Source organism: Pristiophorus japonicus, chromosome 7, assembly GCF_044704955.1.
Source record: "Pristiophorus japonicus isolate sPriJap1 chromosome 7, sPriJap1.hap1, whole genome shotgun sequence".
NCBI classification, from domain to species: Eukaryota; Metazoa; Chordata; class Chondrichthyes; family Pristiophoridae; genus Pristiophorus; species Pristiophorus japonicus.
In genome coordinates this window covers 168,703,528-168,724,264 of record NC_091983.1, presented here as the reverse complement: position 1 = coordinate 168,724,264, position 20,737 = coordinate 168,703,528, and the positions used below count along the sequence as shown (strand labels likewise).

General features: G+C 45.0%; 1 protein-coding gene across 2 annotated transcripts in view; it reads right to left on the bottom strand.

Moving 5' to 3' along the window:
- Window positions 1-20,737, bottom strand: part of rngtt (RNA guanylyltransferase and 5'-phosphatase) — a 522,369-nt gene that overhangs the window by 116,533 nt on the left and 385,099 nt on the right. For both annotated transcript variants that reach the window (XM_070885554.1, XM_070885552.1), the window contains exon 14: window positions 5,988-6,054. In XM_070885554.1, coding sequence (XP_070741655.1) covers window positions 5,988-6,054 — 67 coding nt within the window. The remainder of the gene's footprint in view (window positions 1-5,987; window positions 6,055-20,737) is intronic.

The window sequence follows — 20,737 nt, the reverse complement described above, 5'->3', positions numbered from 1 at the left end:
TGCTTTGAGGTTTCTAAGAGATGTGATAAGGTACGATATAAATAAAAGTTCTTTCTTTAAACTCTGATCGACCTCAAAGTATGTTTCCCTGCAGGAATTAAAATGGTCTTAAAGGATCAGGCCATCTTAAACACAACATCATGGCAGCAGAACAGTACATTTGCATTACATATTACATGTGGAGGTAACTTTATTTATTTTAAATTATGTGCTCAAGATCTGGAATGGGGCTTGAACCCACAATATTTCTGACTCAGAGGCAAGAGCTAAGGCTGATAAGGAAGGAAAAGGATTGTAACTAACTTATTGAAGTTGCATCCCTGGGGCTGAAATTAGCACATCACAGCAATGTTTCCATATAGCAAATTGCTACTGGTCAAACGAGATTGATTGTTTTTATATTATCAAACTGTAAAGTTGAATAGGAAGAATTACATATTATGCAGAATTTTACAGCACCGAAACAGGACATTCGGCCCAACAGGTCTATGCCAGTGTTTATGCTCCAGACAAACACAAGAACATAAGAACTAGGAGGAGTAGGCCATTTGGCCCTTCGAGCCTGCTCCGCCATTCAATAAGATCATGAATGATCTTTTACCTCAACTCCACCTACCAGCACAAACCCCATATCCCTTGATTCCCTCAATATCCAAAAATCTATTGATCGCTGTCTTGAATATACTCAACGACTGAGCATCCACAGTCCTTGGGGTAGAGAATTCCAAAGATTCACAACCCTGAGTGAAGAAATTTCTCATCTCAGTCCTAAGTGTCCAACTCCTTATTCTGAGACTGTGACCCCCAAGTTCCAGATGCCCCAGCATCTACCCTGTCAAGCTGCTTAAGAATAATATATGTTTCAATATAAACTTCATGGTCTTAAAGGATCAGGCCATCTTAAACACAACATCCTGGCAGAACAGTACATTCGTATTACATTACATTACATACGGAGGTAACTTTATTTATTTTAGATTATATGCTCGAGTTCTGGAATGGGTCAAAATCCTTGCCAGCGACGTCCACATCCCATGAACGAATTTTTTAAAAAGTCACAGGGAAACATTTGGGTAAGACTGGAAAAAGAGATACAGTAAAAAGCCTATAAAGATTGTTTTTTTAATTAGAAGATTATAAGCTCTTACAGAATATACATTCAGAAAAGAATTCTAAGACTTACTTGATTTGTTACATGAAAATGAGTAAATTATCCCCAATTTTTAAAATAATGAATTGAGATTTGGGTTTAACTCTCAAATTTCTAATGGTCCCCTGGTTTAATAGTAATGGTAGAAAGGGATATGCCTGGCCATGGAGGTTAGATTGAAGTGGAATACAATTCTGCTGCTGCCCACAGTGCCTCATGGATGTCCAGTTTTGATCTGCTAGATCTGTTCTGAATCTATCCCATTTAGCACGGTGGTAGTGCCACACAACGCGATGGATGGTGTCCTTAGTGTGAAGACGGGACTTCGTCTCCACAATGACTGTGCGGTGGTCGCTGCTACCAATGCTGTCATGGACAGATGCAGCTGCGACAGGTAGATTGCAGAGGACGAGGTCAAGTAGGTTTTTCCCTTGTGTTGGTTCTCTCACCACCTGCTGCAGACGCAATCTGGCAGCTATATCCTTCAGGGCATGGCCAGCTTGGTCAGTAGTGGTGCTACCGAGCCACTCTTGATGATGGACATAGAAACATAGAAAATAGGTGCAGGAGTAGGCCTTTCGGCCCTTCGAGCCTGCACCACCTTTCAATAGGATCATGGCTGATCGTTCACCTCAGTAGCCCTTTCCTGCTTTCTCTCCATACCCCATGATCCTTTTAGCCTTAAGGGCCATATCTAACTCCCTTTTGAATGTATCCAACGAACTGGCATCAACAACTCTCTGCGGTAGGGAATTCCACAAGTTAATAACTCTTGAGTGAAGAAGTTTCTCCTCATCACAGTCCTAAATGGCCTACCCCTTATCCTTAGACTGTGTCCCCTGGTTCTGGACTTCCTCAACATCGGGAACATTCTCCCTGCATCTAACGTGTCCAGTCCCGTCAGAATTTTATATGTTTCTATGAGATCCCCTCTCATCCTTCTAAACTCCAGTGAATAAAGTCCCAGTCGATCCAGTCTCTCCTCATATGTCAGTCCAGCCATCTCGGGAATCAGTCTGGTGAACCTTCGCTGCACTCCCTGAATAGCAAGAACGTCCTTCCTCAGATTAGGAGACCAAAACTGCACACAATATTCCAGGAGAGGCCTCACGAAGGCCCTGTACAACTGCAGTAAGACCTCCTTGCTCCTATACTCAAATCCCCTCGCTATGAAGGCCAACATACCATTCGTCTTCTTCACTGCCTGCTGTACCTGCATGCCAACTTTCAATGACTGATGTACCATAACACCCAGGTCTCGTTGCAACTCCCCTTTTCCTAATCTGCCGCCATTCAGATAATATTCTGCCTTTGTGTTTTTGCCCCCAAAGTGGATAACTTCACATTTATCCACATTATACTGCGTCTGCCATGCATTTGCCCACTTACCTAAATTGTCCAAGTCACCCTGCAGCCTCTTAGCGTCCTGCTCACAGCTCACACTACCACCCAATTTAGTGTCATCTGCAAACTTGGAGATATTATACTCAATTCCTTCATCTAAATCATTAATGTATATTGTAAAGAGCTGGGGTCCCAGCACTGAGCCCTGCGGCATCCCACTAGTCACTGCCTGCCATTCTGAAAAGGACCCGTTTATCCCGACTCTCTGCTTCCTGTCTACCAACCAGTTCTTGATCCACATCAGTATAATAGCCCCAATACCATGTGCTTTAATTTTGCACACCAGTCTCTTATGTGGGACCTTGTCACAAGCCTTTTGAAAGTAAAATACATCACATCCACTGGTTCTCCCTTGTCCAGTCTACTAGTTACATCCTCCAAAAATTCCAGAAGATTTGTCAAGCATGATTTCCCTTTCATAAATCCATGTTGACTTGGACCGATCCTGTCACTGCTTTCCAAATGTGCTGCTATTTAATCTTTAATAACTGATTCCAACATTTTCCCCACTACTGATGTTAGGCTAACCGGTCTATAATTACCCGTTTTCTCTCTCCCTCCTTTTTTAAAAAGTGGTGTTACATTAGCTATCCTCCAGTCCACAGGAACTGATCCAGAGTCTATAGAATGTTGGAAAATGATCACCAATGCATCTGCTATTTTTCGGGCCACTTCCTTAAGTACTCATCGGCCTTTAATCCCATCAATTTCCCTAACACAATTTCCTGCCTAATAAGGATATCCTTCAGTTCCTCCTTCTCACGAGAACCTCGATCCCCTCGTACTTCCGGAAGGTTATTTGTGTCTTCCTTTGTGAAGACAGAACCAAAGTATTTGTTCAACTGGTCTGCCATTTCTTTGTTCCCCATTATAAATTCACCTGAATCTGACTGCAAGGGACTTACGTTTGCCTTCACAAATCTTTTTCTCTTCACATATCTATAGAAGCTTTTGCAGTCAGTTTTTATGTTCCCGGCAAACTTCCTCTCATACTCTATTTTCCCCCTCCTTATTAAACCCTTTGTCCTCCTCTGCTTAATTCTAAATTTCTCCCAGTCCTCAGGGTTGCTGCTGAAGTCCCCCACCCAGAGTCCAGTCTATGCCCTTGCTACTCTTAGTGCTTCTTCCAAGTGGTGTTCAACATGGAAGAGCGCTGAATCATCAGCTGAGGGAGGGCGGTAGGTGGTAATCAGGAGGAGGTATCCTTGCCCATGCTTTACCTGAAGCCATGAGACTTCATCGGGTCCAGAGTCAATGTTGAGGACTCCCAGAGGCACTCCCTCCTGACTCTATACCAGTGTGCTGCCATGCCTATTGGGTCTATCCTGTCGGTGGACATACCCAGGGATGGTGATGGAGGAGTCTGGGACATTGGCTGAAAGGTATGATTCTGTGTGTATGATTATGTCAGGCTGTTGCTTGATTAGTCTGTGGGACAGCTCTCCCAATTTTGGTACAAGTCCCCAGATGTTGGTGAGAAGGACTTTGCAGGGTCGACTGGGCTGGGTGTGTTGTTGTCATGTCCATAACCGGTGCCGAGGTCAATGCCGGTTGTCCGTCCAGTTTTATTTTTCTTATTGTTTTTCGTAACGGTTGTGTACAACTGAGTAAGCTTGCCAGGCCATTGCTGTGGTGGGATCATTAGTCCAGGCCTCTGGATTACTAGCCCTGTGACATTACCACTATGCTACTGTTCCCGTACTTCTTTTTATGCCAATCTGTAATCACCGCTTGACAATTTTAACCTCACTGTCAGCCCTGATGTCAAATGGAGCTCCCACATCTGCTCCATTGCTAAAGCTGTTTCCAAGATGTTTGGCTTCCTCTTCCATGCAAAATGCTTTTCCCCTAAACTACTCTCAGCTCTCTATAAAGTCTAAATTTGTCCAAGATTTGAATAGTACCCCCTTACCCTGGGAAACTCTTCAAGCATCTATTTTGTACTCCTGGATAGGGTGCAGGAACAACCTCATCACCTGATAGGTGAACCCTCCTTTACCTCAAGTCTTGTTTGTTTTCTCTTTTTTCAATACTTTTATGGAAGTGCTCCTCTGAATTTTGTAAACTGCAAAAAGCCACCCTACACACACACTACCATATCCTTACATTCAAACAATGCTGAAGTTGAGACTCATCATACTGTCTCCTACATTAACTCATTCTTTTCCAGACCTCAAAATTATAGAACTCCTTACCTTGCTCAGTCTTTTCTTCCTTCTATGTTTTTACACCCCAAGGTACTTCTCGATTTACCTTACCTTGTACTCTTTTCAAACCCAGTGTTCTCCTGCACATTGGTTGTTCTTCATGGTTTTTCCAAAAAATAAAATCAGCTGACAGAAGGTACAACTTAAAAGCGGAATGCCAGAAGCCACTAGATTTTATTCACTTCCCAAGTCCAAATTTTAAATTAAACATGGAAATCTCAATTTCCATGTGGCACTGTTTATCAAAAGGCCTGCTGGAAAACGGATAAAACTCATCCAACCGGTACGAATGAGCCCAAGTGACAGCTTATATAACCTTCTGCTTGGGAATCAAGCACTCAACCGTTTAGTTGCAGTTTGTTATTTTTAAACTATCAAATTAAAATAGTTCTCCAAATATTCTTCCTATTTTATGTATAGATCTGAGAAAACATCTGGTTTTACATCTGATAAATTATTTACATTGTTCTGAAACTATCAATTTCAATTTTCCAAAATGTATAAAAATCTGAAAATGTTTTCTAGACTCTATGCATCATTTCAGAAAACATTCAAAGTCCAAGATGAAGCAAAATGGCAATTCTTTGTAAATCATCTTTTAAAACCCAAATTCTACTTTCTCCTTCAATCGCTACATTTTTTTAAATTATGAATTCTTATTTTGAAAGAACATTCCAAATTAGTTAGACTTCTCAAGACTTGCAGTTTCTCATTTAACTTAATTTTAATATGATTGAGAATAGATTGTGGCCTTGGCCTTCTCTGATGTCTACTAATTCAGACTGTGTTCGTTGCAGTTGGGTGCATTTCCAAAAGGTAACCTTTTAATTAATTCTTGACACGTAGAGCTGAAAAATGCCTCACACAACTTAGTCCACAAATGGTTTTCTCAATATATCAAACTGTGGTTTACTCAATTGCTCCAAATTTTCAAATCCATCAATATGTTTACTGTGAATAGTACATTCACAACTGGCATGTTTCAGTATGGAGCACAATGGGCCCATAAACAATGATGCATGTTTAAGGTCATCCTTTGTAAATCGTTTTCAATTATGTCTGGAACAAAAATCCTTCCATTATTATGAAATGCCACTCAGCTTTGAGTTTGATTTTCTCCACAAAAATTTCATCACTAAGGTAACACGAGCTTTTGGGATTTCATACAACATAAAATTCAAAAGTTGCATTGAATTTCAAATCACTGCACTGCTTTAATCACTTACCTTCATCTGTGCAAAAGGGCGTTCGTAATTGCCAACATATAGCAGTCCAACAGTCTGTGGCAGCAACCTTTGGGGGAAAAAATATACTTTCATTTCAAACAATAGGACATAACAATCATTATGCATAAAAGATATAAGCAGCTAGCAATCCCACAAACTCATTTAGTACCTATTATGGGCAGAAACCACTACTCCTTTAAAAAGATAGAGGGCAGAATTATCCAACCATGGATGTTAATGGAAGATCGATTGTAGATGATACATTTACTATTTGCTGATAAGCTGCTCATTGTGCAGAAGCCGGACGGTGGCACAGAGGCTTGAAAAATTCAGAGCATTATCTCAAAAATATTAACGTATAAAAAATTTCTTTCAATCTTTTCAGGAGATAATGTGGTAGCTTAATAGATCGACTCCATCAAGATTCGAATTGGTGTGGGAGGGGGTCGGAAGAGAGACAAGTGATCATTCTGCGAATGAATGAACCTGAATTTATCAAGCATCTTGCACATCCTTAGGATGCCCCAACATTATTCACAACCGATGAATGAATTACCTTTGAAGTGTAGTTACTATTGTTTTTGTAAGCAAACATGACAGAAAATCTGCGCATAGCAAAATCCCACAAACAGAACATTAGATAAATGGCGAGCTAATCTGTCTCAGTGGTGTCGGTTTAGGGAGGAATGTTCGTCATAACACCAGGAGATCTCTCTGCCCTTTTCTGAACCACACCAGGGTATTGTTTGCATCTACATAAAGAGACACAACTGATCTAAGGGAAGCAAGCCAGATTGATACGAAACTTAATGTATTATGAGGCCGAAATTGGTGAAGGCCCCTGCCCGTCCAAGTGCCGCCCACAGGACTGCTGATGGCTGCCTAAGTACCCAAAGGTACTTTGGGCGGGGTTTTTGTCAAAAAAAGTCCTTGAAAGGGCGGTGGGCAGCAAAAGAGGGCGGCAGCCAGCAGGAGCTCCCAATCTCGGTGGCAAAGGCGCTTGCCATCCACGGAGGGTCAAAGACCTGAAAAAGAAAATCATCAAAAAAAAAAACAGCGGAATACCTTCAGGGGACTCCATCCAGGCAAGGTGCTGTAAAGAAAAAATGTAAAAAATGATTACGAACCTTTTTTTTCAGCTCTTCCTATTCACCGTCGGGGATAGAACAGCCTCCAGCCAGCGGTCCTTCCCCGTTCTGGCGCCAACTCCCGCCGACATCTATATATATATATATATATAAAATATATAATATTTTATATACACATATATATATATAATATATCATATCATCATAGGCAGTCCCTCGGAATCGAAGAAGACTTGCTTATACTCTTAGAATGAGTCCATAGGTGGTTGAACAGTTCAATACGAGAGCTACAGTCGGGACAGACAGTCGTTGAGGGTAAGGAAGGGTGGGACAGGTTTGCCGCGTGTTCCTTCCACTGCTCTCGGCGATGAGACTTGAGGTGCTCAGCGCCCTCCCGGGTGCACTTACTCCACTTAGGGCGGTCTTTGGCCAGGGACTCCCAGGTGTCAGTGGGGATGCCGCACTTTATCAGGGAGGCTTTGAGGGTGACCTTGTAACATTTCCGCTGCCCACCTTCGGCTCGTTTGCCATAAAGGAGTTCCGAGTAGAGCGCTTGCTTTGGGAGTCTCGTGTCTGGCATGCGGACAATGTGGCCTGCCTAGCGGAGCTGATCAAGTGTGGTCAGTGCTTCAATGTTGGGGATGTTGGCCTGGTCGAGGACGGTAATGTTGGTGTGTCTGTCCTCCCAGGGGATTTGTAGAATCTTGCGGAAGCAGCGTTGATGGTATTTCTCCAGCGACTTGAGGTGTCTACTGTACATGGTCCATGCCTCTGAGCCATACAGGAGGGCGGGTATTACTACAGCCCTGTAGACCATGAGCTTGGTGACAGTTTTCAGGGCCTGGTCTTCAAACACTCTTTTCCTCAGGCGGCCGAAGGCTGCACTGGCGCACTGGAGGTGGTGTTGGATCTCGTCGTCAATGCCTGCTCTTGTCGATAGGAGGCTTCCAAGATAGGGGAAGTGGTCCACGTTGTCCAGGGCCACGCCGTGGATCTTGATGTCGGGGGGCAGTGCTGTGCAGTGAGGACAGGCTGGCGGAGGACCTTTGTAATGCAGCCCTGTTTGACCCTGGTCCGGGGTCTTCGGGAGAAACTTTTAAAACTTCTGGAGAAACGTTTAAACAACGTGGAGGAACCTTCAAGAATTATTTTCTTTTAAAAATGTTTTACTGTACCCCAATCTAATTAGAAAATAGTTTGGTGTGTTTTATTAGCATCATTTTCAGGCATTTGAAACTCATGACGACGTCCGGCGAGCAGATGAGCCTTCGACTGGGACATCACCCCTCCCTGCAGAGGTGGGCCTACATCCCCCCAGCGGTGGGCCTTCTTCCCCTCCAGTGGCTAATTGATCATTGACCTCAATATCGTGTGACATGCTTTGTTGATGCCATCCACGTGATCATGGAGATCAGGGTGGACTAGAGAGAGCCTTGTTTTGAGCACCCTTTTCATGAGCAGCTCGGCTGGGGGAACCCCGATGAGCGAGTGGGGTCTGGTGCGGTAACTGAGCAGAACTCGGGACAGTCGGGTCTGCAGGGAGCCTTCCGACATGCTCTTCAAACTTTGCTTGATGGTTTGAACTGCCCGTTCTGCCTGGCCGTTGGATGCGGGCTTGAACGGGGCAGATGTGACGTGCTTGATCCCATTACGGGTCATGAATTCCTTGAATTCAGCACTGTGAAACACGGCCCATTGTCACTGACTCAGATATCAGGCAGGCTGTGTATGGCAAACATGGCTCGTAGGTTTTCGATGGTGGCAGTGGACGTGCTTACAGACATTATTGCACAATCAATCCATTTTGAATAAGCATTCACAACAACCAAGAACATTTTGCCTAGAAATGGGCCTGCATAGTCAACGTGGATCCTAGACCACGGTTTGGAGGGCCACGATCACAAACTTAGCAGTGCCTCTCTGGGTGCATTGCTCAGTTGAGAGCAAGTGTTGCACCGGCACACGCATGACTCTAAATCTGAGTCGATGCCGGGCCACCACACATGGGATCTGGCTATGGCTTTCATCATTACAATGCCTGGGTGGGTGCTGTATAGGTCACTTATGAACGTTTCTCTGCCTTTCTTGGGCAAGACCATGCGATTACCCCACAAAAGACAGTCCGCCTGTAAGGACATTTAGTCTGCGCCGCTGGAACGGCTTAATCTCTTCCTGCATCTCCACTGGGACGCTGGACCAGTCCCAAAGAGGACAGAGTTTTTTTTTAACCAGGGACAGTAAAGGATCCTGGCTGGTCCAGGTCCTGATCTGGCGGGCCGTAATGGGTGACTTTTCGTTTTCGAATGCATCCATCACCATGAGCAAGTCTGCAGTCTGTGCCATTTCCACCCCAGTGGTGGGCAATGGTAGTTGACTGGGAGCATCAGCGCAATTCTCTGTGCCCGGTCTGTGGAAGATTACATAGTTGTATGTCGACAGCGTGAGTGCCCATCTTTGGATGCGGGCAGAAGCGCTGGTGTTAATCCATTTGCTCTCTGAGAATAGCAATATGAGTGGCTTATGGTCAGTTTCAAGCTCAAACTTGAGACCAAACAAATAATGGTGCATTTTTTTCACCCCGTAAACGCACGCCAGAGCTTCTTTTTCAATCATGCTGTGGGCCCTTTCGGCCTTGGACAGACTCCTGGACGCATAAGCGACCGTTTGCAAAATCCCCGATTCGTTAGCCTGTTGTAACACACACCCGATCCCATATGACGACGCATCGCAAGCTAGCACTAATCGTTTACATGGGTTATACAGAACAAGCAGTTTGTTTGAACATAAGATTTCTGGTTTTCTCAAAGGCAGCCTCTTGTGAATTACCCCATACCCAGTAGCACATGTAGGGGTTCTAGCAACGTGCTTAACCCGGGTAGGAAATGACCAAAATAGTTGATGAGTCCCAGAAACGACCGCAGCTCTGTCACGTTCTGTGGTCTCGGTGTGTTCTTGATGGCCTCCGTCTTGGCGTCGGTGGGTCTGATGTCATCTGCTACGATTCTTCTTTCCAAGAACTCGACCTCTGGCGCCAGGAAAACACATTTCGAGCAGCTCAACCCGAGTCCCACACGATCTAGCCCTCTTTCAGATTCTTCAAGTGGTCGATGGTGTCCCGACCTGTGACCAGTATGTCGTCCTGGAAATCCACGGTGCGTGGAATCGACTTTAGCAGGCTCTCCATGTTCCGCTGGAAAATTGCCGCGGCCGACCGAATCCCGAACGGGCATCTGTTATAGATGAACAGACCTTTGTGCGTGTTGATGCAGGTGAGGCCTTTCAAAGATTCCTCCAGCTCCTGCGTCATGTAGGCCGAGGCCATGTCCAACTTGGTGAACGTCTTTCCTCCAGCCAGGGTCGGAAATAGGTCGTCTGCCTAGGGTAGCGGGTACTGGTCCTGTAGCGAAAAACAGTTAATCGTTAGTTTGTAGTGCCCACAAATTCTGGCCATGCCGTCACCTTTGAGTACCGGGACAATCGGACTAGCCCACTCGTTGAATTCCACCGGCGCGATGATGCCATCTCGCTGCAGCCTGTCCAGCTCAATTTCCACTTTCTCTCGCATCATATACGGTATCGCCTGTGCCTTGTGGTGGATGGGTCATGTACCGGGAACCAAATGGATCTGCACTTTCGCCCCCGAGACTTCCAATGCCCGGCTCGAACAACGATGGAAATCTGCTCAGAACCTGGGCACATGAGGCATCGTCGACGAACAAGAGCGCGCGGATGTCGTCCCAGTTCCAGCGGATTTTCCCAGCCAGCTTCTGCCAAAGTGTGGGGCCATCCCCTGGCACGATCCAGTGGGAGTTCGTGCACTGCTCCATCATAGGAGACTTTGACTTCTGCGCTGCCAATTATAGGGATCAGTTCTTTGGTGTAATTTCTTAGCTTGGTGTGAATGGGGCTGAGCTTGGACCTGTGTGCCTTATAGCACCACAGCCTGTTGAAGGCCTTTTTGCTCATTGTGGACTGACTCGCACCCGTGTCCAGTTCCATGGATACTGGAGTTCCGTTCAGTTCAACTTTTAACATTATTGGTGGACATTTCGTGGTGAAAGTGTGTACCCAGTACACTTCTGCCTCCTTGGTTCGAGTCCCTAGTTCTGCCTGATCCACCGTGGATTGATCTTCCTCTGCAACGTGGTGGTTTGCAGGGTTTGCAGCTCGCCTGCACATTCGCTGGAGGTGTCCCATTGTTCTGCAGTCGTTGCACGCATAGTGCTTGAAGCGGCATTGATGGGCCCGATGATCACCTCCACATCAACAAGGTGTTAACTGCCTCGCATTAACGATTGATGGTGGACTCTGGGTCATCTGAGATCGTGCAGCAGCCGGTGTGTACGTTCTGCCATATATATTCCTGCTCGAAAACGACGTCACTTTGTGCACAGTACTGGCCGAAACCTCTTTATACTGCAAAATTTGTTTGGTGGTATCGCTGGTGGACATAAATGACTGGGCTATCGTGATGGCTTTGCTTCGATTCAGTGTTTCAACAGTCAATAGTTTGCGAAGGATTACTTCATGACCAATGCCAAGCACAAAAAAGTTTCTCAGCATTTGTTCAAGAAATCCATCAAATTCACAATGTCCTGCAAGGCACCTTAGTTTGGCTACGTAGCTCGCCACTTCCTGGCCCTCCGACCGTTAACACGTGTAGAACCGATACTTCGCCATCAAAATGCTTTCCTTAGGATTTAGGTGCTCCCGGACCAGCCTACACAATTCTTCACAGGATTTGGTTGTTGGTTTTACCGGAGCTGGAAGATTCTTCATGAGGCCATAGGTTGTTGCCCCACAGACAGGAAGGAGGATCGTCCTTAGTTTGGCAGCGTTCTCGTCCCCTTCCAGCTCATTGGCCACAAAGTATTGGTCGAGTCTCTCCACGAAGGCCTCCCAATCGAACCCTTCTGAGAACTTCTCCAGGATACCAACTGTTCTTTGCATTTTTGCGTGGTTGTTCGTTACCTCGTCGCCAATTATTAAACTCATAATAAAGGGTGAAACTGAGTATTGTAAGCAATGAGTAAGTGTGACCTTAGCTCCTTTAATTAGATTCCAGAGTACAGGCACCGCATGGGTGGCCTGCTTATATACAATGCTCCCAAGGGATGCTGGTAACCCTTGGGACTCCCAACAGGTAGGCCCTCTGGTGGTGGTGTGATACAGGTTGCCAATACATAACACTGGTGACCTGGCCTCTTCTACTGGTGAGCATCACGACTATAACTTCCACCCTCCCACTCCTTGCTGACCTCCCACTCGGAACTGCAGCAGACAACTGGCCTTCCCAATGCCTGCCGCCAATCAAGCCTCAGACCACCTACCATCAAAGGCTCTACTCGGCGCCGAGCTTGCAGCCAACATCCCGACGTAGGCAATTAGGCTCATACAGCAGTGCCTGGTCTCCAGGCGTCTTGGACTCCCTTGCCATTGGACCAAGACCTTGCTCATAAATAAATATATATATATATATTATATATATGTATAAAAATTTAATTATATATATATATATATATGTAAAAATAAATATAAATATATAAAATAAATACGTAAATATAAACAAATAAATAAATATATAAAATAAATACATAAATATAAACAAATAAATAAATATATATATATATATTATATTTTAAATTACCCCTCACTGAAGCATACTATTCAATTGGGAAATGTGTTCCTCATACATTTTAACTCGAGCATCAGTTGGTAGCACTCCTGCCTCAAACAGGCTGTGGTCAGTTCAAGCACCATCCAGGATGCCAGCACATAACCTGGCTGAAAGCACATTCATTACAGGATGATGCATTGTCAGAGGTTCTATCCTTCAGATGAGACATTAAACTGACGCTCGTCTGCCTAATCTGCTGGCTCAAGTGGATGTTACAAATCCTGCAGTACGACTCGAAGAAAAGGAAAGCATTCACTTGGTGTCCTAGCCAACAGTCCTCCCAAAAACAAAAATTAACTGGCCATTTATTATTGCTGCTTTTGCAATTTATACAATGGTGACCACATTGCCAACAGTGTTGGCACTCTCACATCTGTGTAATAAGACTGTAGGTTCAAGTCTCACTCCAAGACTGGAACACAAAATCTAGGCCAACACGTTAGTGCAGCACAGAGTGCTACATTTTTAAAGATACCATCTTTCAGATGAGTCATTCAACCAGGACCCCATGTACCTTTTTCAAGTGGGTGTAAAAGACTCTGTGTCACTATTCAAAGAGGAACAGGAAGTTCTTCCAGTGTTAACATCTGTTAACCAATACAGGTTGAGCGTCCAAAATCTGGAGTTCCGAAATTCGGAATGTTCCAGAATATGGACACCGGGCAGATCCTTGGCGGGGTCGTCCGGACTCCGGAAAATGTTCCGTAATCCGGACATTTTTTAAACCGATTACCTCTGCGAGTTGGGCCTAGCGAGGGGGAAACACAGCAAAAAAAAAATTACAAAATACAAAAAATAAAAATTCACAAAACATTCACAAAACCCTGACCTACTAAATCAAAAAAGAATTAAAAACAAAAACTTTAACTTACCTTTTTTGCAGATCTTCAACGCAGGTTTTTCCCGGCCGGCCACCCCTGATCCGCAGCCGAAACCGGAACCGCCGAACCCTGACCCTTCGCCGCCAACCCTCCACTGGGTCCCCCTCCGCCACCCCCCCCTCCCTCAGCCTCCATCACCCCGCCCACCGGGAGGAGGGCCCTTACCTCGGCCCAGACGTTTCCGGATTCAAGATGTTGGAAAGATGCTCCGAAATCCGGAAATACCGAACCTCGGCCCGAGTGTTTCCGGATTCAGGACGCTGGAAATACTTTCCGAAATCCGGAAATACCCAAAATCCAGAATGGCCTTGGTCCAGAGGTTTCCAGATTTCAGGCGCTCTACCTGTACTACCAAAACAGATTAATTGGTCATTTATCTTGTTGCTTTTTGGGATCTTGCTGTGGGCACATAGGCAGCCATGTTTGCCTGCATAACAACAGTAACTACATTTCAAGAAGTAAATGAATTTGCTGTGAAGCACTTTGGGACACTTGGGATGTGAAAGGAGATATACAACAGTGCTTCAAAAGTAATTAACATAAGAATTAGCAGCAGTAGGCCATACGGCCCTTCGAGCCTGCTCCGCCATTCAATAAGATCATGACTGATCTTTGATCTCAACACTTTCCTGCCTAATCTCCATATCCCTTGATTCTCTTAGAATCAAACATCTACCTATCTCAGCCTTGAATATACTCAACAATTCAGCAGCCACACTCCTTTGGGGTAGAGTTCCAAAGATTCACAACCCTCAGTGAAGAAATTCCTCCTCATCTCAGTCTTAAATGTCTGACCCCTTATCCAGAGACTCTGCCCCCTAAGTTCTCGACTCTCCAGCCAGGAGAAACAACCTCTCATCAATCCCCTCAGAATCTTACATGGTCGAATGAAATCACAGAAAATAGGTGCAGGAGTAGGCCATTTGGCCCTTCAAGCCTACACTATCATTCAAAAAGATCACGGCGATCATGCAACTTCAGGACCCCTTTCCTGCTTTCTCTCCAAACCCCTTGATTCCTTTAACCGTAAGGGCCACATTTAACTCCCATTTGAATATATCTAATGAACTGGCCTCAACAACTTTCTGTGGTAGAGAATTCCACAGGTTCACAATTCTCTGAGTGAAGAAGTTTCTCCTCATCTCGGTTCTAAATGGCTTACCCCTTATTCTTAGACTGTGACCCCTGGCTCTGGACTTCCCCAACATCGGGAACATTCTTCCTGCATCTAACCTGTCCAATCCCGTCAGAATTTTATATGTTTTTATGAGATCCCCTCTCATTCTTCTAAATTCCAGTGAATATAAGCCTCGTCAGATCCAGTCTTTGTTCATTTGTCAGTCCTGCCATCCCGGGAATCAGTCTGGTGAACCTTCGCTGCACTCCCTCAATAGCAAGAATGTCCTTCCTCAGATTAGGAGACCAAAACTGTGCACAATATTCAAGGTGTGGCCTCACCAAGGCCCTGTACAGATGTAGTAAGACCTCCCTGCTCCTATACTCAAATCCCCTAGCTATGAAGGCCAACATGCCATTTGCCTTCTTCACCGCCTGTTGTACCTGCATGCCAACTTTCAATGACTGATGAACCATGACACCCAGGTCTCGTTGCACCTCCCCTTTTCCTAATTTGTCACCATTCAGATAATATTCTGCGTTCCTCTTTTTGCCACCAAAGTGGATAGCCTCACATTTATCTACATTATACTGCATCTGCCATGCATTTGCCCACTCACTTAACCTGTCCAAGTCACCATGCAGCTTCTTAGCATCCTCCTCACAGCTCACACTGCCACCCAGCTTAGTGTCATCTGCAAACTTGGAGATATTACATTCAATTCCTTCATCTAAATCATTAATGTATATTGTAAATAGCTGGGGTCCCAGCAATGAACCTTGTGGTACCCCACTAGTCACTGTCTGCCATTCTGAAAAGGATCTGTTTATTCCTACTCTTTGCTTCCTGTCTGCCAACCAGTTCTCGATCCACCAATACCACGTGCTTTAATTTTGCACATTAATCTCTTGTGTGGGACCTTGTCAAAAGCCTTTTAAAATCCATATACACCACATCCACTGGCCCCCCCTTGTCCATTCTATTAGTTACATCCTCAAAAAATTCTAGAAGATTTGTCAAGCATGATTTCCCTTTCATAAATCCATGCTGACTTGGACCGATCCTGTCACAGCTTTCCAAATGCGCTGCTTTTACATCTTTAATAATTGATTCCAACATTTTCCCCACTACCGATGTCAGGCTATAATTCCCTGTTTTCTCTCTCCCTCTTTTTTTAAAAAGTGGTGTTACATTAGCTACCCTCCAGTCCATAGGAACTGATCCAGAGTACATAGAATGTTGGAAAATGATCAACAATGCATCCACTATTTCTAGAGCCACTTCGTTAAGTACTCAGGGATACAGACTATCAGACCCTGGTGATTTATCGGCCTTCAATCTCCCTAACACAATTTCCTGACTAATAAGATTTCCTTCAGTCCCTCCTTCTCGCTAGACCCTCGGTCCACTAGTATTTCCGGAAGGTTATGTGTGTCTTCCTTAGTGAAGACAGGCCGAAGTATTTGTTCAATTCGTTTGCCATTTCTTTGATCCCCATTATAAATTCACCGGATTCTGACTGTAAGGGACCTACATTTGTCTTCACTAAACTTTTTCTCTTCATGCATCTGCAGAAGCTTTTGATGTTCCCTGCAAGCTTACTCTCATATTCTATTTCCCCCCTCCTAATTAAACCCTTTGTCCTCCTCTGCTGAATTATAAATTTCTCCCAGTCCTCAGGTTTGCTGCTTTTTTGGGCCAATTTATATGCCTCTTCCTTGGATTTAACACTATCCATAATTTCCCTTGTTAGCCACGGTTTAACCACCGTCGCCGCTTTATTTTTACGCCAGACAGGGATGTATAATTGTTGAAGTTCATCCATGTGATCTTTAAATGTCTGCCATTGCCTATTCACCGTCAACCCTTTAAGCAACATTCTCTAGTCTATCCAAGCCAATTCACGTCTCATATCGTCGAAGTTACCTTTCTTTCAGTCCAGGACTCTTGTCTCTGATTTAACTGTGTCACTCTCCCTCTTAATGAAGAATTCTACCATATTGTGGTCACTCTTCCTCAAGCCTCGCACAACAAGATTGATAATTAATCCTCTCTCATTACACAACATCCAGTCTAGGATGGCCAGCTCTCTAGTTGATTCCTCGACATATTGGTCTAGAAAACCATCCCTAATACACTCCAGGAAATCGTGCTCTACCGTATTGCTACCAGTTTGTTTAGCCCAATTTATATGTAGATTAAAGTCACCCATGATAACTGCGGTACCTTTATTGCACGCATCCCTAATTTCCTGTTTGATGCCATGCCCAACCTCACGATGATTGTTTGGTGGTCTGTACACAACTCCCATTAGCGTTTTCTGCTCTTTGGTGTTCCGCAGCTCAACCCATACCGATTCCACCTCATCCACGCTAATGTCCTTCCTTACTATTGCGTTAATCTCCTCTTTAACTAGCAACGCTACCCCACCTCCTTTTCCTTTCAGTCTATCTTTCCTGAATATTGAATACCCTTGGATGTTGAGTTCCCAGTCTTAAGTCACCCTGGAGCCATGTCTCCGTAATCACAATTACATCATATCCGTGAACAGCTATCTGCGCAGTTAATTCATCCACCTTACTACGAATTGAGACACAGAGCCTTCAGGCTTGTCTTTTTTTTTAAACACTCTTTGTCCTTTTAGAATTATGTTGTAATGTGGCCCTTTTTGATTTTTGCTTTTTCTGCCCTCCACTTTTACTTTTCTCCTTGATACCGTTTGCTTCTGACCCCATTTTACTTCCCTCTGACTCCCTGCAAAGGTTCCCATCCCCCTGCCCTATTAGTTTAAATCCTCCCCAACAGCACTAGCAAACACTCCCCCAAGGACATCGGTTACAGTCCTGCCCAGGTGCAGACAGTCCGGTTAGTACTGATCCCACCTCCCCCAGAACCGGTTCCAATGTCCCAGGAATTTAAATCCCTCCCTCTTGCACCATTCCTCAAGCCTCGTATTCATCTCAACTATCCTGCTATTTCTACTCTGACTAGCATGTGGCACTGGTAGCAATCCTGAGACTACTACCTTTGAGGTCCTACTTTTTAATTTAACAGCCAGCTCCCTAATTTCAGCTTGTAGGACCTCATCCTGTTTTTTACCTACATCGTCGGTACCTATATGCACCACGACAACTGGCTGTTCACCCTCCCTTCCAGAATGCCCTGCAGCCGCTCCGAGACATCCTTGACATTTGCACCAGGGAGGCTGCATACCATCCTGGAGTCTCGTTTGCGGCCACAGAAACGCCTGTCTATTCCCCTACTACTATAGCTCTCCCACTCTTTTTCCTGCCCTCTTGTGCAGCAGAGCCACCCTGGTGCCATGAACTTGGCTGCTGCTACCTTCCCCGGATTGACCATCTCCTCCAACAGTACCCAAGTTGGCATATCTGTTTGAGGGAGATGACCGCAGGGGACCCCTGCACTACCTTCCTTCCACTGCTCTTCCTGATGGTCACCCATTCGTATCTGCCTGTGTAACCTTTACCTGCGGTGTGACCAACTCACTAAACGTGCTATTCACAACATCCTCAGCATCGCGAATGCTCCAGAGTGAATCCATGCGCAGCTCCAGTGCCGCAATGCGGTCTGTCAGGAGCTGCAGCTGGATACACTTCCCGCACACATAGTAGTCAGGGATACTGGAAGCATCCCTGATTTCCCACATAGCACAGGAGGAGCATGACGCGGGTCTGGGCTCTCCTGCCATGACTTAACCCCTAAATTACTTAATTTGTCTCTCCACGTCAATACATTACCCCCAGTACCATGTGCTTTAATTTTGCACACTAATCTCGTGTGGGACCCTGTCAAAAGCCTTTTGAAAGTCCAAATACACCACATTCACTGGTTCTCCCTTGTCCATTCTACTAAATACATCCTCAAAAAATTATAGTAGATTTGTCAAGCATGATTTCCCTCTCATAAATGCATGCTGACTTGGACCGATCCTGTCACTGCTTTCCAAATGCACTGCAATCACTTCTTCAATAATTGATTCCAATATTTTCCCCACTACCTAGGTCAGGCTGACCGGTCTATAATTCCCTGTTTTCTCTTTCCCTCCTTTTTTAAAAAGTGGGGTTACATTAGCTACCCTCCAATCCATAGGAACTGATCCAGAGTCTATAGAATGTTGGAAAATGACCACCAATGCATCCACTATTTCTAGGGCCACTTCCTTAAGTACTTTGGGATGCAGACTATCAGGCCCTGGGGATTTATCGGCTTTCAATCCCATCAATTTCCCTAACATAATTTCCTGACTAATAAGGATTTCCTTCAGTTCCTCCTTCTCGCTAGATCCTCGGTCCCCTAGTATTTCCGGAAGGTTATTTGTGTCTTCCTTAGTGAAGACAGAACCAAAGTATTTGTTCAATTGGTCTGCCATTTCTTTGTTCTCCATTATAAATTCATCTGATTCTGACTGCAATGGACCTACATTTGTCTTCACTAATCTTTTTCTTTTCACATATCTATAGAAGCCTTTGTCCTCTTCTGCTGAATTCTAAATTTCTCCCAGCCCTCAGGTTTGCTGCTTTTTCTGGCCAATTTATATGTCTCTTCCCTGGATTTAACACAATCCCTAATTTCCTTTGTTAGCCATGGTTGAGCCACCTTCCCAGTTTTATTTTTACGCCAGACAGCGATGTACAATTGTTGAAGTTCATCACGTGATCTTTAAATGTTTGCCATTGCCTATCCACCATCAACCCTTTAAGTATCATTCGCCAGTCTACCCTAGCCAATTCACGTCTCATACCATCGAAGTTACCTTTAAGTTTAAGATCCTAATCTCTGAATTAGCTGTGTCACTCTCCAGCTTAATGAAGAATTCTGCCATATTATGGTCACTCTTCCCCAAGGGGCCTCGCACAAGATTGCTAATTAATCCTCTCTCATTACACAACACCCAGTCTAGGATGGCCAGCTCTCTAGTTGGTTCCTCGACATATTGGTCCAGAAAACCATCCCTTATACACTCCAGGAAATCCTCCTCCACCGTATTGCTACAAGTTTGGTTAGCCCAATCTATATGTAGATTAAATTACCTCTCATTCTTGTAAACTCCAGAGAATATAGGCCCAATCTCCTCAATCTCTTCTCATAGGACAACCCAGGAATCAATCTAGTAAACCTTTGTTGCACTGCCTCTAAGGATAAAGAGACCAAAACTGTGCACAGTACTCCAGGTGTGGTCTCACGAGAGCCCTGTACAATTATAAGATTTCCTTACTCTTGTACCCAAACCCCTTGCAATCAAGGCCAATATTCAATTTGCCTTCCTAATTGCTTGATGTACCTGCATGCGAACTCTGTTTTCTGATCACTCATCATCATCATAGGCAGTCCTTCGAAATCGAGGAAGACTTGCTTCCACTCAAAGTGAGTTCTCAGGTGACTGTACAGTCCAATACGCCAATTACAGTCTCTGTCACAGGTGAGACAGTAGTTAAAAGAAGGGATGGGTGGGGAGCCTGGTTTGCCGCACGCTCCTTCCGCTGTCTGCGCTTGATTTCTGCGAGCTCTTGGCAATGACGCGCAAGGTGCTCAATGCCCTCCTGGATGCTCTTCCTCCACTTAGGGCGGTCTTGGGCCAGGGATTTCCAGGTGCCGGTGGGATTGTTGCACTTAATCAAGGAGACTTGGAGGGCGTCCTTGAAAAGTTTCCTCTGCCTACCTGGGGCACACTTGCCGTGTAGGAGTTCCAAGTAGAGCGCTTGCTTTGGGAATCTCCTGTCGGACATGCGGATGATGTGGCCCGCTCCACGGAGCTGGTCGAATGTGGTCAGTGCTTCGATGCTGGGGATGTTGGCCTGAGCGAGAACACTAACATTGGTGCGTCTATCCTCCCAGTGGATTTGCAGGATCTTACTGAGGCAGCTGGTGGCACTTCTCCAGCGCTTTGAGGTATCTACTGTATATGGTCTACGTCTCTGAGCCATATAGGAGGGCAGGCATCACTACTGCCCTGTAGACCATAAAGC